This window comes from Bombus pyrosoma, linkage group LG1, assembly GCF_014825855.1.
Source record: "Bombus pyrosoma isolate SC7728 linkage group LG1, ASM1482585v1, whole genome shotgun sequence".
In the NCBI taxonomy this organism is placed as follows: Eukaryota; Metazoa; Arthropoda; class Insecta; order Hymenoptera; family Apidae; genus Bombus; species Bombus pyrosoma.
This window is the reverse complement of record NC_057770.1, coordinates 10,006,485-10,033,832: the sequence shown is the minus strand read 5'-3', so window position 1 is coordinate 10,033,832 and position 27,348 is coordinate 10,006,485. Positions and strand designations below refer to the sequence as shown.

The 27,348-nt window shown below is 29.6% G+C and overlaps 6 protein-coding genes and 1 long non-coding RNA gene across 16 annotated transcripts in view; 3 read left to right on the top strand and 4 right to left on the bottom strand.

The window, feature by feature from the left end:
- The first annotated feature begins 1,518 nt into the window (after positions 1–1,518).
- LOC122566190 (sodium- and chloride-dependent GABA transporter 1-like) lies at positions 1,519–19,240 on the top strand. 4 transcript variants are annotated; one of them, XR_006316431.1, is made up of 12 exons: positions 1,520–2,118; positions 3,188–3,443; positions 3,536–3,836; positions 3,940–4,123; positions 4,195–4,462; positions 4,568–4,942; positions 5,013–5,315; positions 5,450–5,617; positions 5,713–7,238; positions 17,796–17,847; positions 17,953–18,017; positions 18,737–19,240. XR_006316431.1 is itself a non-coding variant. In XM_043723116.1 (10 exons), exons 3-10 carry the CDS (start codon positions 3,297–3,299, stop codon positions 5,800–5,802), a joined length of 1,836 nt encoding a protein of 611 aa, XP_043579051.1. In that variant the 5' UTR covers positions 1,519–2,118; positions 2,237–2,327; positions 3,188–3,296; the 3' UTR covers positions 5,803–6,812. The 4 variants fall into 4 exon arrangements, 1 of the variants encoding a protein (XP_043579051.1); XR_006316430.1 differs by having other exon boundaries at positions 17,953–18,039; XR_006316429.1 differs by having other exon boundaries at positions 17,953–19,240.
- LOC122566305 lies at positions 4,963–5,579 on the bottom strand. Its single transcript, XR_006316455.1, has 2 exons — positions 5,262–5,579; positions 4,963–5,174 (listed from the first exon to the last, which is right to left on the bottom strand). It is a non-coding gene; the product is annotated as an uncharacterized LOC122566305 (long non-coding RNA).
- LOC122566272 lies at positions 7,232–8,948 on the top strand. Its single transcript, XM_043723299.1, has 2 exons — positions 7,232–7,483; positions 7,820–8,948. The coding sequence occupies exons 1-2, from the start codon at positions 7,382–7,384 to the stop codon at positions 8,576–8,578; spliced, it is 861 nt and encodes a 286-aa protein (XP_043579234.1). The 5' UTR covers positions 7,232–7,381; the 3' UTR covers positions 8,579–8,948.
- LOC122566252 (spermine synthase) lies at positions 9,516–13,764 on the bottom strand. 3 transcript variants are annotated; one of them, XM_043723268.1, is made up of 9 exons: positions 13,619–13,764; positions 12,900–13,008; positions 12,385–12,677; positions 11,879–11,990; positions 10,686–10,808; positions 10,445–10,599; positions 10,269–10,358; positions 9,994–10,185; positions 9,516–9,906 (listed from the first exon to the last, which is right to left on the bottom strand). In XM_043723268.1, the coding sequence occupies exons 3-9, from the start codon at positions 12,664–12,666 to the stop codon at positions 9,760–9,762; spliced, it is 1,101 nt and encodes a 366-aa protein (XP_043579203.1). In that variant the 5' UTR covers positions 12,667–12,677; positions 12,900–13,008; positions 13,619–13,764; the 3' UTR covers positions 9,516–9,759. The 3 variants fall into 3 exon arrangements, with proteins under 3 accessions (XP_043579203.1, XP_043579194.1, XP_043579211.1); XM_043723259.1 differs by lacking the exon at positions 11,879–11,990 and adding an exon at positions 11,481–11,592 and having other exon boundaries at positions 13,619–13,762; XM_043723276.1 differs by lacking the exon at positions 11,879–11,990 and adding an exon at positions 11,481–11,592 and having other exon boundaries at positions 13,606–13,725.
- On the bottom strand, positions 14,326–17,339 carry LOC122566246 (another transcription unit protein). The gene is made up of 5 exons (XM_043723228.1): positions 17,075–17,339; positions 16,573–16,979; positions 15,907–16,497; positions 15,629–15,830; positions 14,326–15,539 (listed from the first exon to the last, which is right to left on the bottom strand). Exons 1-5 carry the CDS (start codon positions 17,190–17,192, stop codon positions 15,370–15,372), a joined length of 1,488 nt encoding a protein of 495 aa, XP_043579163.1. The 5' UTR covers positions 17,193–17,339; the 3' UTR covers positions 14,326–15,369.
- On the bottom strand, positions 19,231–26,719 carry LOC122566151 (chitin synthase chs-2-like). Of its 3 annotated transcripts, none has more exons than XM_043722985.1 (20): positions 26,591–26,719; positions 25,645–25,886; positions 25,214–25,455; positions 24,728–25,024; positions 24,443–24,661; positions 24,070–24,369; positions 23,532–23,959; positions 23,212–23,458; positions 22,841–23,115; positions 22,504–22,714; positions 22,110–22,357; positions 21,768–21,960; positions 21,493–21,647; positions 21,092–21,391; positions 20,818–21,017; positions 20,426–20,747; positions 20,165–20,341; positions 19,916–20,083; positions 19,614–19,842; positions 19,231–19,457 (listed from the first exon to the last, which is right to left on the bottom strand). In XM_043722985.1, the coding sequence occupies exons 2-20, from the start codon at positions 25,815–25,817 to the stop codon at positions 19,258–19,260; spliced, it is 4,584 nt and encodes a 1,527-aa protein (XP_043578920.1). In that variant the 5' UTR covers positions 25,818–25,886; positions 26,591–26,719; the 3' UTR covers positions 19,231–19,257. The 3 variants fall into 3 exon arrangements, with proteins under 3 accessions (XP_043578920.1, XP_043578928.1, XP_043578934.1); XM_043722993.1 differs by lacking the exon at positions 26,591–26,719 and having other exon boundaries at positions 24,728–24,891; positions 24,967–25,024; positions 25,645–26,259; XM_043722999.1 differs by lacking the exon at positions 26,591–26,719 and having other exon boundaries at positions 25,766–26,259.
- The window catches only part of LOC122566131 (CTTNBP2 N-terminal-like protein), a 31,537-nt gene continuing 30,872 nt past the window's right edge, over positions 26,684–27,348 (top strand). For 2 of the 3 annotated variants that reach the window (XM_043722977.1, XM_043722969.1), the window contains exon 1: positions 26,685–27,275. In XM_043722977.1, coding sequence (XP_043578912.1) covers positions 27,006–27,275 — 270 coding nt within the window. In that variant the 5' untranslated portion in view covers positions 26,685–27,005. Of the gene's footprint in view, positions 27,276–27,348 lie in introns of all 3 variants that reach the window. The other variant, XM_043722959.1, reaches the window with a different exon arrangement.

The following is a 27,348-nucleotide window of genomic DNA, read 5'->3' as shown; positions in this document are numbered from 1 at the left end:
TACAGTTGAAAGAAGAATTTAATGGAATTATACGAGCTATAAATGCATGTTTGTCATGTTCAAGTCAATGTGTTACAAAAGATGAACTCAATAAGAAATGTTATTTAACCAATATTTTAAATGTTATAATTTATTCCGAATTTTATATATATGTTATATTTGGTATTTTTACTTGTCTGTTATCAATTTTTGTATTCTTTGTGTAATATATATTTTATCTCTGTTGTGTATTAGAAGTTTTAACGTACTCCGCGAAATCAAAGGTAGTTCGATTCGTAAAAAAAAGATGTGACCCGCAAAGTAATTTTTAACGCGGTTCCCGCGCCACTTCCCGCACATCCTCTAGTCATTGGGGATGCTCCCCTCTGCCGTGCTGACCGTTAACGAGCAATCAAACCGCGTGCACGCGCGCGCTTGTAAGGTATAAAAATTAGTTACGTTAACAATTTCTTGTTTCATGCAAAAGTTTCGAACACATGGACATCGTACATCAAATTCGTTGTTTTTACAACGAAGGGTCACTTTTTTCAACTTGATCAGAGAAACTTTCACGAATACTACTTCTTTTCTTCTAAAATTAAGAATTAATCGTAAAATTTTCTAAGGAATTCAAAAAATTTTTTCACATAGCTGCTTAATTTCATAGATCGAAGAGTGATTTCTATCTATAGCAGATGCTTCGGGATTTGTGTGAGTTAATGTCGATCATCCTGATGATCTATATTACGGAGTGTACCCAGAACGGATGTAGCGATAGATCGGTGTCACGTGAACCCTCCGGATATACTAGCTTCCTAGTCTTGCTCACCTACTTTATCGCACTCTTTCATTTCGTCAGAAAGTACAGAAACTTGTTTATTTCATATACAAAAAAAGACAGTTTCGATAATAAGGATAATAACGCGAAAAATGAGATATTGTGAAGTGTTCAAAGTTGTACACTTGGAAACATGATTGACAATATTGTTTGTATAGAGCAGATGATCAATTGATGTTATTTCATGAATAACAAAAATCCTCATAAATAATGTTTCTCTATTTTAAGGCTCTTTTCTTCAATTGACCAAAAAGGAACCCCCGTGGTCAATATCTATGATAGAACTTTCTAATTACATTCTTAGGAAACATTTTTTCTGTCATTCGTGTTGCAATTCCAAGTACTTGAGAATGGCGCGATCGAATAATAACGATAGAAGGTTGCAACGGTATTGCGAGCTGAAAAGTTATCGATACATAGAAGAAAATGGATGGATATGTAGTTGTACATATCTAAACATTGACAATAAAGAGCACAGCATCGTCGGGATAGCCGTCAACTTGATGATGATATACTGTTGCGATCTTGGTGACCCTCTTTCTCCTTGTTTTCCTCGTCCCCTCTTGCTTCGTGCGCGCGAGCAGGCACGAGTGAGCGCGCGCGGATTAAACGCGTGACACCGATGTAAACGGCAAGGGTGGACCGGGGGAAAAAAAGGAAAAGGGGGATCCCCCGATTTTGTACCCCTGATATTTCAGCTAGTTCGCCATCGAAAGTGAACTCCTGATTCCAGTTCTGAGCGGGCCGGCTAACCATTCGCATCGTCCCTCAGATATAAATTGTCTTTTAAACATCGACATCGAGACGAGACGAGCGAAAGTTGAGAGAAAAAAGGGAGATCAAGGGAGGAAAAGACGAACAGTTGCAACAGTTCTCGTCGTTCATGTATATCATACGTAGTAATCGATGATCGTAACGTCGCTAGAACCGCCAGGATCAAGAGAACCCGTTAGCTCTTGATCACCGAATATCACTTTACCGAATCGAAGTTCCGTCGAATCAAAGTGTTACATCACTCTTTTTCTGCATCGAGGACTTTGCTTGAAACACTGAGAATGCCGCCCGTTCGACCCGATCGAGCTGCTGCGTGAAAGATTAAGAGTGTGCAGTGCAGTGCATACGATCTAATTCGATTCTTGAGAAAGTTTCGCTAAATCGGCGTTTCTCTTTCGCGCGGTCCTTCCTTCATTTCCGTTCTTCTCACGAACCACCGGAAATTCACGAGAAGGAAGCACGGTGACCACGGAAGCGCAATAAACGGCTGATACAGTGTCGTGAGATCGATAACTGGCTAAAGTTAGGTTTGTATGAAACTATGCCTTGTATAAGATTTTATTTCGCAAATTATCTTATTGAGAAAGAACAAAGTAAAACAATATGGGGAACATGTAACACGTGCGAGCAACTTGACATTCCTAGGCGCGTCATTGACCGAGAAACGGAGATCTGATCGACGGAAGGAAAAGCCGCAAGTGGAGGTTGAATTGGAAAAGCGAGAAACCAATTAATAGTAAGCGAGAAATTCAAGATCATAGCAATGTCGGTTATGCGGAACAACGCATTCTCGGCTAATTAGAATATAGCTGTTTTTTATGAGCGTGGAAGAGGAAGAGGGAGCCAGGCAATGGATCGGCCGCGAAGGGGCCGGGGAAGGATGAGCTTTGGGGGAACGCGCACGGACTCGGATATTCATTACAGGGTTCCCCAGCCGGACATTCGTATTTAACCGAATCGCATCGATATTACTTTTACGCCTTAATTTTTTCTTATTGATCTTGAAGTCAGAAACCATGTTACTTTCGTTTCACTTTTGACTCTCGCACGATTCCGTAATAGAAAGAGCGACGAGTCCTTCAAGAATCGTCGAAACATTACTTCTTTATAATACTGTTTCTGTAACTAAACTGCTCGTTTACTTCTGATTTTCAGTCATTTTGAAATACTTATTAGTCTAATTAAATTTTCAATAACTTTCTTCAGTTTTTCTTGTAAGAGAAATCTTAGAATCGGACAAAAAATGAGTGAAATGTTAGATTCCAGTCATGTGATTCGGTATAGTCAGTGACTACAGTTTTAAACTATAGTTGGTATCCTTGAATTTCGACGCGTAATAGTTTTCCGTAGATTTTCCACACCGCAAAACACAAATCGCGTCCGGTCCCGGAAACAGAACTCGGTCAAACTTGTTCTTCGCAAACTACATCCTTTCAGCGAACCTTGAAAGTCGCTTATAATCCATATAAGAGGGCTCATAATTCACTCTCGTGTGAACTTAATAAATATATTCTATAGAAAATCAATACATAGGATAGTCGAAAAATATATAATAGACGAAGAAATAAAAATTATGACACGTTTGATTGTCAACAGAAACACTGTTATGTCTTCGCGGTAGTTCCGCGGCCAATAAAGGAATACGCGAGAGAGGTCATCGAAAACGAGGGAACTCTTTTACGGTGAGCGAAATAAATCGTTCAAAATGACGGAAGCATCGAGAGAACCGGAACTCGCGGATCCTGAAAATCCTGACAAAACCGCGTTGAATCTAGCATCCGCATCTAATAAAACAAAACCACTGCCAGAACGTGGTACATGGAGTACCAAGCTAGATTTCATTTTGAGCGTGGTAACTTTATCAATTATAATATTTCTTATTTCTTACTTGTTCTTCAACGTTTATATTGTATTAATTTTATACTAATTTACTTCGATTCGAAGGTTGGTCTAGCAATCGGTCTGGGAAATGTTTGGAGATTTCCATATCTCTGTTACAAGAACGGTGGCGGTGCATTTTTAATTCCGTATTTTTTAACACTGGTTCTTGCTGGGATTCCAATGTTCTTTATGGAACTAGCTCTCGGCCAGATGCTTACCGTTGGTGGCCTCGGTGTCTTCAAAATAGCACCACTGTTTAAGGGCATCGGATATGCCGCCGCTGTCATGTCCTGTTGGATGAATGTTTATTACATCGTCATTCTTGCTTGGGCTATCTTCTACTTTTTTATGTCCATGCGCAGTGGTTAGTTTAATCGAGGATATTGTATTTTATATATAGAGTAAAAATAAATTTGATAAACATATAGAAAGTTCAACGAGTTATATGGACTTTTATTTTTAATCAGAATTACCATGGGGAAGCTGTAATAACTACTGGAACACGAAGAATTGCGTAAATCCCTACGACAGAGATTCGCTAGTATGTTGGAATCAAGTTACTAGACATCATAATTACGTTAAAGTATGTTCCGTCAACGACGTCAACATGACGATCACAGAGCTTACTGATCCGGTCAAGGAATTTTGGGAGTAAGCTCGACTAAGCAATTATAGTAACAATATAAAAGATTTCTTTGAGCGTATAAAATACTATTTTGTAGACGTCGAGCACTTCAGATCAGTGAGGGCGTGGAACACGTCGGGAGTATTCGTTGGGAACTAGCTGGTACCCTCCTTCTGGTTTGGATTCTCTGTTATTTTTGTATTTGGAAAGGTGTTAAATGGACTGGAAAGGTGGTATACTTTACCTCCTTGTTCCCTTATGTTTTGTTGACGATCCTTCTGATTCGTGGCATTACTTTACCCGGAGCCATGGAAGGCATTCGATTTTATATCAGTCCAAATCTTTCCAAACTAAAAGAATCCGAGGTAAACAATATACAGTTGTACTACAATAATCGTTTTTTTTAATAATTGAATGAAAATAATTGTAACAATTATTCGGTTTCAGTAACAGCTTATTGAACTTTGCAGGTATGGATAGATGCTGTTACTCAAATTTTCTTTTCGTACGGACTAGGTTTGGGCACATTAGTGGCTCTTGGTAGTTACAATAAATTTACAAATAACGTTTACAAAGACGCATTGATCGTTTGCTCGGTGAATTCTTCGACGAGCATGTTCGCCGGTTTCGTCATATTTTCCGTGGTAGGCTTCATGGCCCACGAACAACAAAAACCTGTCGCAGAAGTCGCCGCTTCTGGTCCTGGATTGGCTTTCTTAGCTTACCCTTCTGCGGTTCTTCAACTTCCTGGAGCGCCCCTTTGGTCTTGTCTCTTCTTCTTTATGCTTCTTCTCATAGGTTTAGATTCTCAGTTTTGTACTATGGAAGGATTTATTACTGCCATGGTGAGTAAAATTCTTTAGTGTATATTTAATAAACAATTTTTAATCCCTTGTAAAATATTTAACATTCAAGGTGGACGAATGGCCGCAGTTGCTTCGCCGGCGTAAGGAATTATTCATTGCGATAGTTTGCGTGCTTTCTTACATTATTGGATTATCTTGTATTTCACAAGGTGGCATGTATGTCTTTCAAATCTTGGATTCATACGCAGTGTCTGGGTTCTGTCTTCTCTTCCTAATTTTTTTCGAGTGTATTTCGATAAGTTGGGCTTTTGGTGTAAATCGATTTTACGACGCTATAAGAGACATGATAGGATATTACCCTCTAATGTGGTGGAAGCTATGTTGGACTATTACCACCCCCATGATTTGTGTCGTAAGTAGAGTTCATCCTTTATTTTATAAGTCAAAGATTACTGAGACTACTTTCTAATTTTTTCGTCTAGCTTTAATTTATGTTTTAATTTAGATAGAATTATTATTATTCTCAATCTTTAAAAATTTTAATAGGGCGTCTTCATTTTCAATCTCGTACAATGGACACCTGTAAAATATTTAGACTATGAATATCCATGGTGGTCGCATGTGCTTGGCTGGATGACGGCTTTATCTTCGATGCTTTGTATACCTGGTTACATGATTTATGCTTGGAAGACAACACCAGGAGATACGTCTACAGTAAATAAAACTTACTTATTGTTTCGCTTAAGATTTCATAAGTGTTTTGAGTATCTAATAAAACATTAATCATTCTTTTGTATTTTTATGTTTAGAAATACAAGTTGTTAGTACGGATAGAGGATGATGTAACAGGTCTACGAATGAAAATGGGTCAGCCATCGGTCGAACTGACACCACTTTAACTGCCACGGATTCATTTTGATCCTAAAAGGGATTCATTATTTTAATCTTTAATACCTTCTGACTACCATTAATTTAACGAATTAACTATTTAATGACATTTGACATCATTATCTTCGTGTAATTTTTTTATAAAATTACTTCCTTCGTTCGTTCGAAAAAAAAACTTTTGCTGTGTTCCTGTTTACCAAAGAAATTCATGTTATTTAAATGAACATTTTTTATCGTCTAGATAATAATATATTAGATTCTTATCAGAAGGAAGCTCGTATAAAATACAAGGCAACTAAAGTGTTCAGAATTGTATCTAGTTTTAGCTTAAGTATATTATAGAGTAATTTAAAGCACATGAAATTTTTGGCATACACGAATAGTTCACAAGAGAAATGCATTTAGAAAATAATCTCCCAATCTTGTTTATAAGATGGATTCTAAAATTAAAAATTTCAAGTACTTGATAAGTGTTTTAAATTCCGAAACTATTCGTGTAAGTCTGATTACAAATTTAGCAGCTATAACTTATTTTAGCAATATCGGACATGTACCATAAATCAAAAATTACTGCACATTTTGAATGTAACTATATAGTACACATATCTACGCTGCCATAATTATTATATTTTGCTGCTCAATTGATCGCTAAGCCGAAATGTTTTTTGTTTATATAAAAGATATATCGATTTACGCGTGATTTTGCAGAAAATGTATGTGCAAATTTTATTCTTAATAAAAATTGTAGATTTGCATAGAAAATATGGTAGTAGATATCCATTACATTATTAATAGGAAAAAAATAATTATTAATATATATATAATTAAGTTGAAAATTATTTAAAAATTGTTTTGGCAAAATTTACGGTATATTTAGTTGAAAATTATTATAACTAGTTATTTTAATAGTATCTATTGTAGTTATATATGTTACGCATGTTTCTCTCTTAGAAAATGTAACATGCTAAATAAGAATTTCATTCATTTGAAGAAAGAAAAATTAAGAAAAAGACTCTGTATGGTAACATTTTTGGTAAATAAAGTTAATTATTAAAAAGTTATTTAGTTTTTGTTAGTATAATATATGTATATGTCTATAACTTTTATATGTTGTTATTTTTAGCAATATAAAAATTATACTATATATTTATTTTATGAAATATATAATTATATATGTACGTTTTCATTCAAATGAAAAAACCATGAAATATATAAAGTATAGTAAGGATATATGTATAGTAGTATACGAAGTTTCCTTATGTTTCATTGTTATATACCTTCTTTTATTAATTTTCAGTGGTGTATTTTTAAAAATATTTATGTTATATATAATAATTGTCACTTTTAACACTTTACTTTCGTTAAAGAAAAATAAGATTCTTTCAAATATCAAGATGGCAGCGCAGCTAATCTAACAAGTGCAAAATAATTAGAAGTGGAATTCCTTGTAAGTAGTTTTTAGGAGTGTATTGAAGTGATGCTTTTACTAAAAAATTAACTAACTGTTCAATAACATCAATTGTTTGTGGTGTTGCTAATAAAGTTACGTTGTAAAATTATTTTAGTAGATACAATACATAAATAAATATCATGATAGAAAAAAATGAAGAAAATACTGACAATGACAATCATCTTGTCAGAATAAGATTAATAGCTAACAAAAGAACATTTTTGGAGAAACAATTTCTTCAGGTAATTTTTTCTGTATATATTTCATTTGATAATTATATTTATATAATTACTATTTTGAGGTTATGACCTCTGAACTGTTACTATTTAAATTATTGCATATAATTCAATTATTTGATAGAGTGTATTTTATTAATTCATTCGTAATTTTATTTTTTTCTTTTTTCTTATTTTTAGCTTCATTGTTCATTTATGTATATACAAATGTTTTTATCTCTTTAAAAACATTAATGATATTTATATAGAGTTGCATCTTATTTTGTAAATATTTTACATTTTGTTAGTTAGTTGATGTTACATGATAGGTGTTGTAATTAAAATAATGTAATTAATTTTGAGGTCCAAGAGGAAGTAAAAATATGTTTTGCTCAATTGGCACAAACATTGTATGCTAGAGAAAAGCAACTTCTACGACAATCAGAAGCAATTTATAGGCAACAAATATCTTTAGCATTATCCAGTCAGGAAATTCTTCCTCCATCTATAGCAATATTAAATAACAGACATGCTTTGGAAGAACAAATTAAACAATTTGGCAGAATAGAGCTCATAGGATCTAATACAACAGCTGTAACTGATTTAGAACCATATAAAATAGAAGAATATCAAGATATAAATAAAGATTATGTCTGCTTTGATAAATCTATCAAGAATACAGGAGTTATTCCTTCTAATACAAAAACTGAATTTTCTTGTATGACAGAAGATGAAAACATAGATGATGGTTCTACTGAATTGAAATCATCTAATATAATAAATTTATCAGGAAATTCCAGTCATATTTCTGATTTTCAAGAGAAGGATTCTGAAAAAAGTGTTAACCATTCTTCAAAAATAGATACAGAATCAAATAAAAATGATCTCAATCTTCAGACTACTGAAGATGCTAATGACCAGGAAATTGCAAAAAATTATAGGAATTCAAGGAGTAATATCACAGAAGAACAACATAATTCTCATAGACACACAGAGCAAGTTCAACAGTGGTTGGATGAAATACTTCTAGAGACAGAAATAGAACCAACTATTCATGAAGTGGAAAAGTTACCTGAAATATCAGATGCTTATGTTTGTGCAAAGTTCCACTTAGAAACATGAAAATTGTATTTAGCTAAGCAACTTGCTCAGCGTATTGTTTTCACAATATATTTATCTTTAATTTCTCATAAGATAGAAAATCTCAAATTGGGAACAATTTTTTACTATACTTGATTACTTTGTGTTTCACCTTATTTATTTATATGTATTAATAATAATTAATTACAAGATGTTCTCTTTAGTAGCTAAAGATCAGTAATACTAGTAATAAATAAGTTTGTACTTTCATTAATATTGAGGGGCTACTAGTTATAAATATTTTTAATTGTTAATCATAATTTTATCATTAATAAAGGAAGGAAAGGAATATTTTAATATTATTTTACATACATAACATACATAAACAGTGATATTAAAATAATGTTAAATACGTGGGTATGTTATTAATGTAACATTAATAAGAAAATAATTTTTTAGATTGATTAATATTATTTATCAACTTATAATCAATATTTATAGTTATAATTTATATCTCTCTATCCACCAATGATTAAATATTTTATTAATTTATTATATATATAATTATATTTTTATTAAAAATTTTGCAAAACATAACATGATATTTTTAGTTTAAAAGTAATTAATATAAAATAAAATCAGTTTTTTTGCTAGATGTTAGGTCTATGTATATTCCTTAACTTTTTATTACTGATGCATATTATACCTCATGCAGTATTTCGTGCTTTTATGTACATCTACAAAATATTATTTATTTAGTACATATCAATAAATACAACTTTAAAATTTTAAAAACATTCAAGACGTGTTAACAAAAAGTATGTTTATATATGTGTCATTAAAATTTCATGTAATTTCATCTCTGTTTTATTAAAGTTATTTGTACAGTAATGTGTTTGTATTGCTTTTGAATTTATTTGTAATAAACTATTGGGTAACTTAGTTTGATTATTGACAGTTAGTAGAAAAACTAATTGAGCACCGTTGTATAGTTTATTAATTACTAAACAAACAAATAAATACAGATAACCACCACCTTTTGTATGTACAAACGCCAGCGTAGTAGTGTCAATTGGAATTTCATGTCCAGCATCGGGATCATCTCTTTCAGGAACCGATTTGTTAACAGAAGATTTGCGACTAGGGTCGAATTTGGGTCATAAGAGAGAAAATGGATTGTAAAAATACCTCACTTGAAACCTCAATACAATAGGTTTAATCCATCATTTTAACGATACTTGATAGAAGACCCAATCTTCGAAGAAAGAAGGTACAAAAGCACTATCTTTGGTAAAAGCTATGGGTACACAGAGCTGTGAAAGAACTTGTTCATACATTTCTAGTGATTCTGGACAAGATGCTCCATTTCCCTAAAGAACAAAATAGAAGATTACTTATATAAACAAGTGTTGATTTCTATTGCAGAAATGTAAATTATTTAACATGTTTATACGTACATGAGTCATAAATTTTCCTGTAGACTTTAGAACTTTCATTGAAGAGTTTAAGATTAGTCTAATAAAATCCCATGCATCCCCATGTGGGGTTGGGCTAATTGGTATGTCTGTGAGATCACCAAAAACGTAATCAAATTGTCGGCCTTCTTCAATCATGTGTGCTAGAGTTTTTACACAATCTCCAACAATAATCTACAAGTTTTCAATCTTCCATAAAAAATTCTAGTAATTTTACTTGTAGCTGAAGAAATGAATCTTGTTTTTATAAAATTTACCTCATAATTTTCTCCCTTTCTTTTATCCAAACAGTTTCCACATATGCTTCTCATGTGTTGACTACAGGCTTTTATCACAACATCATCAATCTAATAAAAGAAAATTAATTCTCTTTGATAAAGCAATTTACTAATACATGTAATAATACAACTTCTGCAAATTTAGTCTGTCATACCTCTAGCATGGTTACGAATTTTGGTTTCTCCTTAAGCAATTCCCAAAGTAAACCACCATCTCCTCCTCCTAAAATAACTATTTCTTTCCCTGTATAATTTTCTTTACCACGTTGCATCAAAGTTTCTGTATATATCAGATCTGCTTCAGATATATCTAAAGATTGCGAGATTTAATATTAAGGATGTTCTGACTTTAAATATATTTTCAAATTGCTTTGAAAATATAGGATTTGTTCTTACTTTGTAATTCATCAAGGACCAATAAATTTCCCAGTGATTTTGAATGAACAATTTGCACTTTTTGATAGGGAGAACGTGCTTCAAAAACCAGCTTGTCAATGTCATATTCAAGTAGTCTGTCATCTTAAAAAAGGAAATAATTTTATTATCATACTGAAAGTTACAGAATATAAGTAATTGCATAAGAAAGCATTTAATAGATGCATGCAATGCAAAGCATAAATCTCGTAGAACAAAGATATTCCTATATTAAAACTAAAATTAAAAAGAATGAAAATATTGAAGATTTAGGAGTGTCACATGTGGATTACTAAATCTATCATATTATTTATGTTTATTAGTCTCATGTATATGTGATATAGCATGTAAATCAAACAAATAAAGAATACTATTCACTTAACATATTTATAAAAATATAAAGATCACAAAATTGATTTTTGATATTTTCTGTCATTTTTTAAACAACTCATTATGTTTAGATATAAATTGTAACAAAGAAACTGATCAACCAAAGATAAAATAGTTTAAATGTGTTTGTTGATTGAAGAAAGGAAATAAGAGATGTATATAGAAATGAAAATACTTGTTGGTAATAAATGAATAACAATTAAGTAATCGATATTACTTCCGCACGATGAATAATGAAAAGAATGATTAGTATAGGAAAGTAAATTACATAGAACCGAGGAAATGAATCGAAAGCATTTTTCGTTAACGACGCATGATGAAATGAAAAATCTTGCGGATAAAATTCTCCGCTTATACCGTAAACAGAATAATAAATAAAAAACTCACCGGCGGTAGGAAAGTATCTCTCAAAAGGTCCGCCGCGTTTAATCGGTGTAAGCGAGTGCGAACGCGTAGAGGCTACTGCCGCCTGCAACGCCGTCTCCAATTCTCTGGCCAACTAAAGGTGGCCGCGACAAGCGAACCGACGAATAAAAAAAAACAGAAACTATCTTGTTACACCAATCGTAACAACTCTCTTTTTTTACGTATGAATCAAATCATTTTCCCTTTGCGGAAAAACTAAAAAGTAATACCGAGGGGGTGGGGCGGGAGGAAAATACACGTTGACCGGAAAAAAAGTAATCGACCGAAGTTGTTGTCTTTAGAGTGCAACGGAAACGATTCGCACATTTTTAAAGTGCTATAGATAAACTAATAGGAACTAATTGGGGAGTGGTTTCTACCTGATAGTGTCAGATAGAGGTCATATATGGTTCCTCGCCTTACTGGTGGCAGGCGCTTACTGCGTTGGCTGTTCAGAGCCATCGCAACGTCCGCTTCCAGGTATCGCCACTGCTACAAGGTCTTCTTTGTTATGCGTGTTTCTTCCGCATATAGTAAAATTTTTACTTATTTCTATAATACTATTCGTCAAACGAGATAATTTTACAATACGTTTATCTTGCAATTTTAGCGTTCAGCGGCAAAAATCGGCAAACGAAAAATCACGGTTTAACGAATGCAAAAATCTTCACGTTTTTCATATTGAACAAATCTTTTTGAGGACATCTTTAGCACAGTCATTATTATGATATATCATATGTAACAAGATGTACCTTGTAATGACCCCATGTTTGAGAGATACAAAAGCTGATTTTGTACTTGATATTCATGAGAGGCAATTAAATATTATGAAATTTGCAACTATGTATTGCAAAACAATTACTGTAATTAATATAAAGGACTGTACCTCAAAATCCAAAAGTGCTTCTTCTTCATCTCTCTTATAATATTCAATGTTAACAGTGATTAAGCCTTCAGTATATCCTCGAACTGTAATTAGACTACCTTTGGGACCTGTATATAAAACTAAAAAGCTTCCATCAATGCTTGATTCAGTTAATGGCTTCAGACTATCAAAGTGTTCTTGAAGGACATTAGCAATTGCTATTTTTAGATTGGATCGTTTCTCCACATCTACTATTACATTTGATGGTACTGTAAAGTCAAGAAGCACAGTGTGGGCAACCATCGTATAAAAACCTAAAATCATTTTTATTGCTTATTATTTATTTATTAATAGTTATTAATTGAATATTACACATAATTTAATATAAAATTTATTCAAGAAAGCTATATAAATAAAATATTAAATAAAAGTGAAATATTCTGTAACTTAGTATTTATTATAGAATATACTTTTATCTTCTTTAATACACAACAAATTTAATTAATACTAAATATTAGAAAAAGATTTTTTAATACCTGTATATTAATATAAAATGACTGTAAAATGAAGAAAATCACAATTCCTGTACAAATCCTTAAATTGAATAAACATAAAAGAACTTGTAGAAAATATTTTAAATTCTTCCTGGAAAATAGAGAAGTTTTAAGGTTATACTACATCATGCATAGTAGAAAATAAGTTAAATCGCTTTAAACCAATAGTTCAATTATAAGTAATAAAATGATTAACTTCGTTAACAATATATAAGTAGGTCAATTTTTTTTTTAATAAGTTTCAATTGTTATAATATTAAAATTATTAAAATTATATTTCAAATCATTTTTTGTTAAAATAAAAATTTTTTAATTGCATCTAAAACTTCCTTACAACAACAAAGAATTAATATTAACTCTTTAATATTAATAAGCAAACATTATATAAATTAATTTTTACATTTTATATTCATATTAATAATTAAATGAATGTAAGCTGCAAAAATTATGTGAAAATATTTAATATATATGAAATCACATGGTCAAGTAACCCAAGGGTAAAATTATCTATATAATGACACAGAAATACAATTAATAGAACTCATGCCATTACTCTATAATTTATTTGTAAAAAAATAATACTTCTTAAATGAAACTCATTAGTTTTTATATATTTATATATAGGTATTTAGAAGTGTACATCACATGATTAGATAATACCATTAATCAAAACAGGAATTATACTCACAAATTACACTTACAATAATAACTCTCAATCACAAGAGCAGTAATTCATACGATAAAAATGCTTTTGCAATACAGGTCGTTGTATTGCACTGTGTTCCAATCAGTGCTACCAATTTTTTATGTAGATAAACTTTTACACCATTTCAAATCTACACATTGAAATTTATAATATAATTTAACGAAAAACTAAGATGGTATTAAAACATTTGCAATATTTTTAGCATAAATCTAATATTTTATAAAATTATGCGTTACAGTTATAGAAATACAGAGCCTGAAACAAATTAATGGTTTTCCCTCACTCTGCAATTTAGAGAATTTTAGGAATTTCTCAAAATTCACCAATTGAAATTCAAATTGGCAGAATTAAAATGTTACGTTCTATTTAGTTGCCGACGAAAAGGTAGCGTTAACTGACGTTTAACGCAACTGGCAATAAGTTCCATTTTCGGTTAACCTGCTATGTGCGGGAATACTGCTACGGGAGAAGATTAAAGTTGTTGGAAAAGTAAATTAACGATATCTACTGATTTATTCAAATTTTATTCGATTTTGATATTGACAATTGACTGACAGATATAAAATTCTTCGGTTGACAAAATGATAACTAACTCTTCGAATGGTAATTATTCGATTGACGAACGGTAATTAATTAATAATATTCGATACACGAACGATAGTAATTATTATTACTCGATAGACGAACGATAAATATTTTTACTGACTTCTCTGAGTCGCTACACTTATTTATATCTGTCGAAGATGAAAAAATGTCCTTTGAAAATGTTTGGGAAGATCCCCAACGTTTGTTCAAATGCCGTATTTGTTTACAATTTAAATTGTCTTAATATCGTTATAAAAACATAATTAGGTAAATATAAGGACATAGTTAGATAAGTTTTCCCAAGATGCAGCTTTTAGCGGCTTTAACTGCCTTTCATTTCAAATACTGTAAACACGGTTTCAAATAAACGTTTTAAATTATCTTGATTTGAAAGAAATTATCAATTTTATTTTCGCGCTACAGATCGTGCGGGTCGCGGAACGTGACAAAAAACATTGTTTATCTTTCTATCCGATACCTGTCGATATTTTTGTATCTTCAATTTTGTAAAACTGGAATATTTACATATTATGTTTATTCTACGTTGACAACCACTATCTCAGAATACCATATCTTTGTATTATTTGATCTTACGTAAATTAATAAAAGGTAGATATGAAGTTAAGATAAAATATGCGGCACGAAGTTAAAGCTGCATGAATTATTATATATATATATGTCATTACAATAACTGGTTAGTTAAATAACTTTTAACATGTTTGATTTTATTTTCAATGATTTCTATTACATACATATGATCTTGTTATTTATATATTTCATCGTATAATATCCACTCTCTCATTGATGTTTCTTTAGTTTAATCACTTCAAATTATGAATAAAAGTATCATCTCTTCATACTTAAATCAAAAAGTGAAATTTTTAAACAACAAAAAACATGAACTTATATATCTTACATATGATATGCAAAATAATAGAAGGTTTGTGAGTTTTTAGATTACATGATATAAAAATATCTTAGATATTACATTTATTTATTAATTTATCTGTTAATTTATGTTATTGTACGTTAATAGGAAAAGATAATTGATTCTAATTTTATTATATCAAAAAAAAAAATATTAATTTATTCATTTATATTACAAAGTATTACATTTATATTATAAAGTATATATGTATACTTTAGTAAAATAGTAATATTTTAATCACTGGCATTATCAGCCTGGTTATCATCTTCTCTTCCACTTTCTGAAGCGCTCCTAGAATTCGATTCTTCATCTGAATCTTTGAGAACTTTTCCTTTGATATTTTTTTTTGGTCTCAGTGTTTCAAAGTCTGAACCTTCTTCGTCTGATGAATATATATTTGATGCTGAAAATATAAAAATATATAAGTACTTTTTAATCAATGTCTTTTAAGTAATTTATTTATTTTATCTAAATAAGTCAAGTATACCTTACCTTTAACAGGAATATTCATTCCTTTCTTATATTTATTCTTAATTGCTGCAAGAGAAATAGCACCCTCGTCGTCTGAACCATCATCGTGATAAGCATCAGCTCCATATCCACCAACAGATCTTCCGGTAGTTCCTCTACCTGCAGTACTTTTCTTTGTCTTGCTTTGAACTCGCATTGCCATGCGCAATTTCTCTTCCTCCTTCTGTATAATAATAAACCTAAGTGCTCTATTATACACAAATTTCATGATAAAATGAAATTAAACAAACATAATTTACCTTAATCATTTCATATCTATTTTGATCTGGATTGGTTCCTACTTGAGATAATACTTTTATACCAGAAGTTTTTTGTGATCTATCTGCTAAAGACATTGTCATTTTTCTATGAGTGAAGGATTCTGTAGAATGTGGACGGAATGTCAATTTTGTTCTAAACACTGCTTGTCCTTGAAGACCAGTTCCTTGCCGAATATAGAGGTGATTATGATCACCCTGAAGTGGTTGTTTATATACATCAAAAATCTCAGAGCCAAGGTGTAAAGACATGCTGCCATCAGACCATTTTACAAACCTGGCATTACTTTCTTTGATAACTTTACCCTGTTCATCAAAAGTTTCTTTCCAACGAAGAGTATTTTCTACTTTTAATTTCAACCTGGCTCGACCTTCCTCATCTAAAGTTTCTTCTTCATCAATTTCATCTTCATATGTTTCTGTATCAAATGGTCGTGTTTCCACTGAAAGGAAATTTGGAAGTTTTACAAAATGTATTTCACGACCTAAATCTGTACTGATTTTTGGGATTTCTACATCAATTCTTGTCTCTGGTGGAGGTTCTGGTTCTTCTTCTTTTTCTTTATCTACATCCTAAAAATAATAAATTATAAATATGTTTTGCTTGTGAAGAATCTTTTAATTATAAATAACTTATTTTATACATACATCTTCAATAACAGCTTGACTAGGGCCTTCACCACCACTATCAGATCTCTCTGGGCTTCTACTTCTGCTCCTACTTTTACTTCTGCTTCTGCTTCTGCTTCTACTTCTACTTCTACTTCTACTTCTACTTCTGCTTCTGCTTGTACTTCTACTTCTACTTTTGCTCTTTTCTTTCTTCTCATCTTCTTTGTCCTTTTCATCATCTGTACTAATATCACTAGCATCTCCAAAAAGGGCATCTGCTGTTGGAGCTAAAGTTTGTTTATCTCCTGCCTCACTTTCTGAATCAGAATCTATTAGCGGTTTTGACTTTTTTGTTTCATTGTCTGCTTCTGAAGCAGAACCACTGTTATTTTCTTTAGGAGCTGGGCTTGCTTCTCCATCACTATCACTTGATTTTACACTGTCTGCAATGTAATAATGTATATAAACAATATTTAATTTATTTATTAAATCTTGATTCTAAATACGTTGATTGTTTATCTTTTTGTAATTGACAAACCTCTTGTTTTCAACGATTTTTCAGATTCATTGTCATCTTTATTTTCTTCAGAACTTTCTGAAGAACTTTGCTCAGAATCTATCAGTTTATTTTTTTCAGACTCAGGAGAATTTATCATTTTAAAAATGTTAATATCATTAGCAAAGAAGGTTAGAACTATAAGTAAGTACTTATTTACTGTTCGCCAGTCAGAAGATAAATCGTACTAATAGTATCACATCATAGTAGACTGTATAGACATGTCACAAGTTTAGTAACTCTCATGATGGGGATGAGGCGCTCTAATGTCACAGATGTGCTTTACAAGTCGGTCGCTTACTATAGAACGCTGCAATCGCAATTTATGTCAAAAAATTATAAACAGTAAAGTGTTTTTATTAACATCATTTTAATAATGTAAATAATTATATTAATATAATAATTAATTATTCTATAATATTTTTATAAAAAAAAATGTAAAAAATAAATTTGTATATTTGAATAAAAAAAAAATGCATATTTTTATATGTATTAAATATTTTTAACAGAGATGAAACTCTACAAATGCTTGGAACTACAATTGAAATGGAAAATTGCGTTTTTCAAAAAGCAGAATGTTATTATTCTTTTCATTTTTGTTTATTACTCTTAATTATCTATGTAAAAAATAAATAATATATTAAATATTTCAAGTGATAAATTGTTAATTATTTTAATTAATAACAAGTTCGTCTTTTTCCAGGAAGAATGTCTACGTTTTATGGTCAGACTAATTCTACATGTCACAGACTTAAGTAATATATATCCATACATATATTTATTTTAATTTATATAAATTGGAGTTATATAATTAACTCTTCTAATATATTAACTCGTATAATATATTATACTTCTTCCAGATTCTAAAATATTGATGCGTGGTCGCCCTGCGTGTTATAAATACAACTTGTGGAATTGATTAATTGTACATTCATTTTTTTAAAAAAGTATCTCAATTTAATGTAACAATATTTATTTACACATATTATTTTTATATTTCTTTAGACATACTATTATTTTTCGGACGTGTCCATTTTCTGATAACTAAAATATGATATATAGGGTAAGACGGTATTCGTAGAACAACCGGACAGAGGATGATTCTACGTGAAAAAATATGTCGAAAATCTTAAAATTTTTTCATATGTCGCTTTTTTCGAAACATTTAAGTTTAAAAATTCGTCAAATATACTTTAACTTGGTTAAGTACCGACTAGGTATGAATAAATATTCAGCACGCGGTTATTAATTAATATACATATGAAAATAAATCAAAAATATTCCATAATATTTTCCTATTTATTGTAAAATCTCATTTTCAAGAAACTAAAGTTTAAACATGTTTAATTACGAAATAGTTTGATACACGCGCATAATATCTCAATCTCAATAATCATTTTCAAATCTATTTTCCTCGAAAAAACGAAAGTATCTTATGAAAAAATATTTTATTTTTTTCGATTTATTTTCACATGTAGTTTAAACTTTTGTCGATTATTTATTCTTGTCCAGTCCGGAATTAGGCAAATTTATATATCCTTCAAATTCTTAAATTCAATTTTCTCGGAAACAAAGTCTCAGATGAAAAAATATCATACTACATCTTTTTCTTACTTTTTCACATAGACTCACTATTTTCTGTAGGCTGTTTTCACTGGGTGTAGGCTGATACTATTAGAGTGGAAATTGTAGTACTATGAAGAGGCAAAATTTTTAAGTGATGGAGGCGCCACCATGCATTCATATATTCATATATATTATATATTTTATGACAGTACTATAGCTGTTTACATTATAATATTACTTATAGTGTAAGTGTTCAATTATTGATTGTGCTTGTAAGTGATTCTTGAACTTACATATATTGTTTTTCATTGTTTATTAAAATGTTAGATGAAAATAAATTTTAAACAAATAAACTATAAGTGTGTAAGTAAGCACAAGGTAAATGTTGCCAAGTATACATTTTTTAAAACATTTTTTATTACTTTATGAAAATAAGTAAACAAATTAAACAAATTCTATCTTTATTTTAACAAATTTATTTTGGATCTATAATTTACAGATGTTTGTAGTGATTGTACAAAGTAGAAGATTTTATTGTTCAATGTAATAAACGTAGATAAAATAAATAAATAAAATCATATATATACTATCAATTAAATTTATTCATTATTGTCATTTAAAAATGTTGGGTTATCATATACATGCCTTCTTGAATTTTTATTTTTTGGGTGCATTTCTTTCTCATTAGCTGCATTATTTTGAGACTGCAACTCATGTTCTGCTAAAATATTTGAACGATGTTGTTCAAATGCTTCTAGTACACCTTTTGGTATGCTTAAAGATATTGTTTTTCTAAATCCTGAAATAATACATTTAATATAAGATTATTTTAAAGCATAATTATTATTTTTGTTATATTTTATCATTACAATAATATTATATATCATAAAATATTACTTTTAAATATTATTATTAAAATGTAATTTATTAATTATATTATATTAAAATTAAATACCAGATATATCAGGGTTCCTTAATTTTGTATTGAAAAGTACTTCAAAGTTGGAAGGTCGCTTTAAAGGATTTTGAGATTCTTCTGCCAATTCTCTAACAGTTTTATGTTTTCTTGAAGAGGTTTCAGATCTATTATTATGTATTGTTTGATATTCTACTGTACTTTGGAGACCATCAGCTATATTTTTTGCATGTGTACTAGTAACTAATTCATTTGGCAAATTTTCTTTCTGGAAAGAAATATGAAGATTAAATCAATTAAATTAAATTATATTTGACAATAATTCTTTTTTATAATATTACCTTGTTAAAACATGCTAAACTCAATTTCACATTAGCAAGAACATGGATAAACGTAGTGAATCTATGACTTAACATAGCTAAGAATTGGATGAACAAAATGAAAACAAATGCAACAATAAAAAGACATCCAATTGGTTCCAAATGCATATAGTTTCTGAGTATATGTATCTGAAAAAATTTTTTCATTTATAATGAGATTAAAATCTGTCAGAAATGATATTCATAGCATATTGAGAACGTAAGACTTACTTCATGTGTGTCATTAATAAAAGTAATGTTATATTTAATAGCAAATGGCCATTGGACATGCAAAATATCTTTGTTTATTTGCAACAAGAATATTGCCACTATAAATAATATATTTATCATAAAAAATTTGAAAAGACATTTATTACGTATATCTATTAACCCCTCTGAAATTTTTTGCTACAACAAAATTTAATTTTCCATAAAAGTTTTTATTAATTTTTCAATTTTAATTATTTATCTTCTTGTAGAAATCATACTTACCTGCCTTTCCACATCAATTTCAATAGGATATAAATATTTTTTAATTAATTGCCTCCAAAATTCTTCTTCTGCATATGATAGAAAATCTATTTTTCCATTTTTCAAATGTTCATCTTGTATCCAATAAGGATTTATTACGTAATTTGGATCTTCTTGATTGTTATTAGTAAAGGTGCATTCTGAAATTTCTGATTCTGTTTCTGTATCTGTATTTGTGTTTAAATGTTCAGACACTTCTAATTTTACTTCATCGTATATTTTACTTTGATTGTTGCTTTTTTCTTCTATATTATCTTTTAATATATTATTGAGCTCTAAGGTACTAAAAATTTTAGTGAATTTAAATATAATATATTTATTATAGCATTTTTGAGTTTTCACTAGTTTAATACCTTTCTATGTGCTTTAAGCGAATATTAATTTCATTTATAGAATTGTAGATAAATTCTAAGTATTCTTCTGATTTCTTCGAATTTTTATGAGTATAAAATCTACATTTATACAAATTGTGTAAAAAAGATTTTGTGCATTTATTAGTAACAGTTCCCTCTTGTTCAGATTTCTTTAGCTTCCTATTTTGTTGTTCTAATGCCTACAAAAATTATAATTCATAATGTATGAGAAACAATACTAAAACAATAAGATAATTTTTTTATAAAGTTATACTTGTCTGTGCAATTTGGTTTCTCTGGTCCCCCATGTAATATTATGTAGATTGAAGATAGAGAAAATGATGAGTAACATGTACATAGATGGCACAGTAATATAATAAATGATTGCGTAAGGTAAACATGATAGTTCCTGAGGATGCAAAAAGCCGGTTGCAACGAACTGACCGATTACAATAAGAAATAAAAGAGCATTGGGTGCAAAGAATCCATCTGCTGCTATTTGTAATACTATGCCAACTAATACAACCATCATTACTACACCATATAAGACAGAGATAGTTTCTGCTGCTATAAGCTGTAATAACATTAATAAAAACTTGTAAATTAATTCTATTTATGATTATCAGTTTTAAATTGGTTATATTTACATTGTATATGGATAATTTAGATTATTACCTGTTTGTGTACATCACCAAAAAAACTGATTAAGACAAAAATGACAATTGGAATTGAATTACACCAGAAACTTATCCAATTATTTAATTCAAAGGAAGTTACAAATGCCCCAACCATCATTAAGTAAATGAAAGATGGCCCTATAATTGTACTACCTACAGAAAGTAATAAAATAAATAAATAAATAATAGATATACATATATATTTTTAATACATAATATATGAATAACTATTTCTGCATTTATTAATTATACATATTTATAGAACCAAATTACCTGTTAAAATCCATTGGTAAGTTACATAAGGCCATGAAATATCATTATTTAGTTTTCTGGTTTCCCTTGATGTACTTAGTAAATCAAAAATGTTAGCCATGGTTGATGGAATCCATCGCCGACGTTGAATATAAAACTCTTCAAATGATTCTGGAGCATGTGTATAAGCGTCACTAGCTGCACAATATTCCACCTAATTGAATGAAACAAATGAAGAAAGATATTTATAATAAATTAATAAAGCATTTATTAGGTCTAATTCCTTATTTTTTAGAAAAATAATTAATTTTTTTTAAATTATGATTTGAAGTATAACGTAGGTATAAATATACATTTTCTTACTTTACAACCAGCTTGTAAAATTAGTGTACAAAGCCATCGATCTTCTCCTTGATCATACTGAATATAATGTTTTGGTTCAGTTGACCTTATTGCATATTTAGCTATAACATTATGTTGCATTAAAGCTTTTGCTCTAAACAGAGAAAAGCAACCTGGACTGCAAAGAACAGAGCCTATTGTGTGTTCTGTTGACTTCTGAAGCCAATGCCCAATAGCATATTCAAATTTCTGCAACCAAATCATGGGACCTACATATGAAAATATATTTTTAAAACTATATTACAAAATACTTTAATTTATTAATTTTTAATAAATTTTAAAATAAATTTAGGGAAATAAGAATATATTTCATATGTTAAATTTTTATGTCAAACTTAGATATCTATGGAGGTACCTTTTCCTATGGGATGTATTCTTCCACAAGCTGCACCTAATTCCTTATTTTTGTTCATCAAATCTAGCAATGCTTTAACAGCTGTTGGTCGAAAATCAACATCTCCATCTAGTGTTAGAATATAAGTATTTTCTGCTATTAATTCTTTAGTATCAAAATCCGTTGATGAGTTCATGAAACAATAACCAAGAAGATAATACATATACATGACCTAAAATATATCAGTAATTAGTACAAAATAAAAAGATATAATTTATGTATAAGAAAGAACCTATTTGAATAAAATTTATAGAAATATAATTTTGTCTCATATTAAGAGTAATATGATTAAATACACCTGACTCCATCGTTTTCTGTGTCTGATTTTATTTTTATCTTTAAGATGTACTGTTAAACGTGTTTTTCCTGGTAAATTCCAAACTAGTTGACCACCATAAGGAGTTGGATATTTAGTTGGTGGTAAATCAAGTATACCAAGATTTTTTATGTTTTCCTGCACTGATTCCACAAATGTTGCTACATATTCATTTATGCATGTTTCGCTTTCTTTATGATCACAAGATCCAATACAACCATGCATACAACAAAATGCATCATCAAACATTACATGTGCTGAAACAGTTCATGTCATTTTTATTTAATACTTTAAAGATTTTAATTGAAATATCCTACATGTCTTGCATAATTAATTATAAGTATATTATTTACTTTCAAGTTCATAGTAGTCATTAATATAAATTTTATAATACTTCTGTGTAACTTTCATGGCACAGTGATCTTTATCTAATCTTAAAATACTTCCAATCAATTCGTTCATTTCTTTTTTATTTTCATGCCACATAGTTGCACAAACATAAATTACAGGAACATAAGCATTTCTTTTGTTACTTATAGTGTTTTGAGAAAGTGTTGAATTAGGATTACTAAAATCACATATTTGGTTTGAATTGCTACTCTGAAATAAAAGTTTCAGCTAGAAAGCAGCAATTAAACAAACTTTTATTTTGAAATACTAGACAAAGTAAAACCTCAAATTCTGTAATAGAGTCTGAAGATTCTTTTACTTCTTCAACAACATGATAATTTTCATGTCTCCTCTTATTTAATCCTAAGAATTGATCAATTAGGAATGCATCATAACTAGAATGATAGAAAATTTTCTCTATAGGTGCAAGTCTTCCCTTTTCACCTAACCAGATTTGTGCTGTAATCCAAATCTGCGATAACCACCATATTATCCAGCACCAGATACGCCAATTTAAAAGAAACTCTGTCATACTATTATATTTAGGTGTATTTAAGAATAAATAATTTGGTATTAAATTATGAAATGCACATGAATCTTCTTCTCTTGATACACAAAATATCATTATTAATAAGATTGTCCCTGGAGTAATTAAACTTATTGGTAGGGCAAAGCCAAACTTATGCATTTGAGTTTTATATGCAATTATTGCTATAAAAGTATTAAACAATTTTTAGAATTATACAAGATAAAATAAAAAAAATTATTACTATATATTTAATTTATTATTATCATATTTATAATAAAAATGTATACCTTACCTACTTGATATATGACAAAAGCACAAAATATTTGTAATAAAAAGGTATACAGGGGTGCAGAAGTAGTATCTATAATAGTAACTATAATATTATCTTTATTTGATAGTTTAATTAATTCTATGTTATATTCATTCTGTCCCAAAAATTCAAAAAATTCTTGTATATGGATTTCTTTAAAAGTTGAAATCACTATAGTACTTGAAATAAAAATTAAACATCTCCATAATGCTATATATCCTTGTAATACATTGCAATTATTTGATAAATCTATCTTATTTTTTGCTAATAAATTTATGAAACCTAAATAAAAAATTATAGATTAGAAAAAACATGTCAGAAAATATAGTAGATTTAAATTATGCACAAATTTTACCGCAATAACTATTGTGTGTCACATAATTATACCACCAACGAGAAGAAGATAACAGAAGTGACATAGGAAGAATCCATGTTAGAGGATCTTGTATATAATTCAGAAAGGAATATAAAACTGTTCCTGAACCTTGAGCAATTACTGCTAAAACATTGGATGCTAGAACTACTATAAATATCTTAGTTGCTCTTATGTATTTGTGATATTGTATAAATAAATCTGTAATAATAGTATAAATTTGTTAATTATATTTTTCATAACTAATTTACAAATAGATTTACTTACTTAAAATGGTAGGAATAAAACAAATACAACTACAGATTGCAGCAACATCCACAGAATTAAGCTGTGGAAGACTATAGAAAATTAATGATGCAACACCAATTGACTGAATTGTTTCCAAAACAAAAAGAATTATAATAGATTCTTTTGCAGGCAATTTTTCTTTCCTTTTGAAAAGAAAATACCATATTGCATAAAATATTGTGAAACACTCTGGTATGAGGAACATAGAAATAATATACCATGTCCAAATTATTTTGCCCTTTTTGGAAATCCTTGCTTCCAGTTCTTCTTGATATTCTACAACATTAAATGTTATTGAAATAGTACCCCTATTTGTATAAAATGTAAAATTCATATTAAAAAAGAGTTACATATAAATATATTATGAACATAATTGTAATGAGATATATAATTTTAAGTAACTATAAGCACAATTATAAACTTATAATGATATAAATTAATGAAGATAAATATTAAATAAATTACCTGAATAATAATCACAGAACTGTATAGACTTTTCGTCTTTAAGCTGTGATAGAGCAAAAATGACTACAAATTTAGAGATTAAACCAATGCAAAGGACAATACAGAAAAATATACCATATACAAATACTTTAATAATTTGCATAGAAATATCCAACCATTTTTTATTTTGCATAGATGCACTTTCCTTTTTTATTGGGAAATATTTAAAAATATCCCAAAATGCATTTGATGCTCTTGGAAGCCTACAATTAAGTGAGTAAATTTAGTAAGGTAACTCTTAATGAATTAGACATTTTTTAAAGACATATTAAATTATGATATTATAACGTGGATTACTCAAAATTTTTTTAAACTTTTACATACTTGAAACTTTTAAATACTTGAAACTTTTAAATTATGTATATAAATAAAATGATTTTAAACACCCTTACGAATTTTGCGACGTATTTTCATCTTCATATAACGAAAAATCATCGTTAGAATATTGAAATTTATATGAAGGTTTTAAACTATTGTCTTTCGACGATGACATGCTGCAAGAATAAAACTTACTAATAAGTTTAGTCATTGATGTGTCACCAATAGCCCAAATTTTCATTGGCATATCAATCAATATACCGATAAAATTGATAAGATTTCAAATTTGTCGAAGGTTTTTTACATTATCTGTGATCTAGGAGATCAAGGAGATAGAGAAACAAGTAAGTTACAGTAATGTTCTATTTTTTCTAAGACGATATTTAGATCTATTAAGAAATGAATTTTGGTCAACAGAATTCATTGTTATTTATTATTAGCCTAGTGTGTTATATGAAATGGAGTAGAATCATTAAATGATATATTTTACGCCTAAAAATAGATGAATGTAAAAGTATTATTTTAATGGAAGAAACATCAGTCGATATTTTCATTTATCATTTTTTATTTAGTAATATGTATTAAAAATATTTCAGATATGAACATAACAATGAATGAATTAAGATCTTTACGCAACAACGAACTGTTTCAAAACTTTAGACAAAAGTATCCCAAATCTTAATAATAATTATTGTTAGACTGCGCATATTTATGCAAATTCGCGTTTTTATGAGTATAAGTAAAAACATAGAACATATATAGAAAAAATTGTTTTATCCATCAGATATCGTAAGAAGTAATATATATTTGATATTTTATATATTTTTTTATATTACATAAGTGTTGAGAATTTTTGCATCTTAAAATTTCCTATAAATGCATCAAAATCCGCAGTCTAGTAATTATATTCTCCAATCAGTTCTATTCATTTAATAACAAATTGTAAAAATTTATAAAAATGATAGCGAAGATTGAAAACAAGTATATGAGCAATATATTCAAACAAGATTTTAATTTTACCGCTGCCATAAAGTTGAAATCATATCGAATTCTGAGTCGTAATATTCGATAAGAAATAATCGATAATGAATGGATTTCGTAGCACTTTTCACGAGATAGGTTCCTATCTGTGAATTGCGCTTTGTGCTTCATTTGTCAATAATCGAGGATAAAGTTAAATGCCGGATTAATTCCTTCGGCATATTCTAAGCGAGTTCGAAAAGGAAAAGAGAAATCCTGAAGCGATGTGGCGTGCCCCGAAGTTGGCTCTCCGGGCCGAAGTCTTCTTTGTTCAAATGAAAGTATTAATACCGAAGGTTGAATCGGTTTAACCGCGGAATACCTTCCTCGAGTACTTTTTAAGTACTTTTCCCTGAAGTTATACGTCTTCTTCAGGGGTGAATTCCCCCCCGATATTTCGTTTTTTTTTTCAAAAATGGCATCACAGAGTCAAAATGCTATGAATGTAAGTTCGAGTGTTTCACCGGCGAATGGATCATCCGGATCGTCGACGACCATCTCGGTCTGCACTACGAAGATGCAGTCTCTTACTTCTACACCATCCTCACAATCCTATCAACAACACTCGTCTCCATCGTCGTCACCATCGCCGTCGCCGTCACCGATGCAGCAACAGCATCAACAGACTCTACAACAATCTAACAATATAGAGGCAATTGATAAGAATTCCTCCAATACATTAAAAGTATGTATACATATAGTCATATATATTTTGAAATACTTCTGTTTGAAGAAAATAATCTATCATGCAGATTATA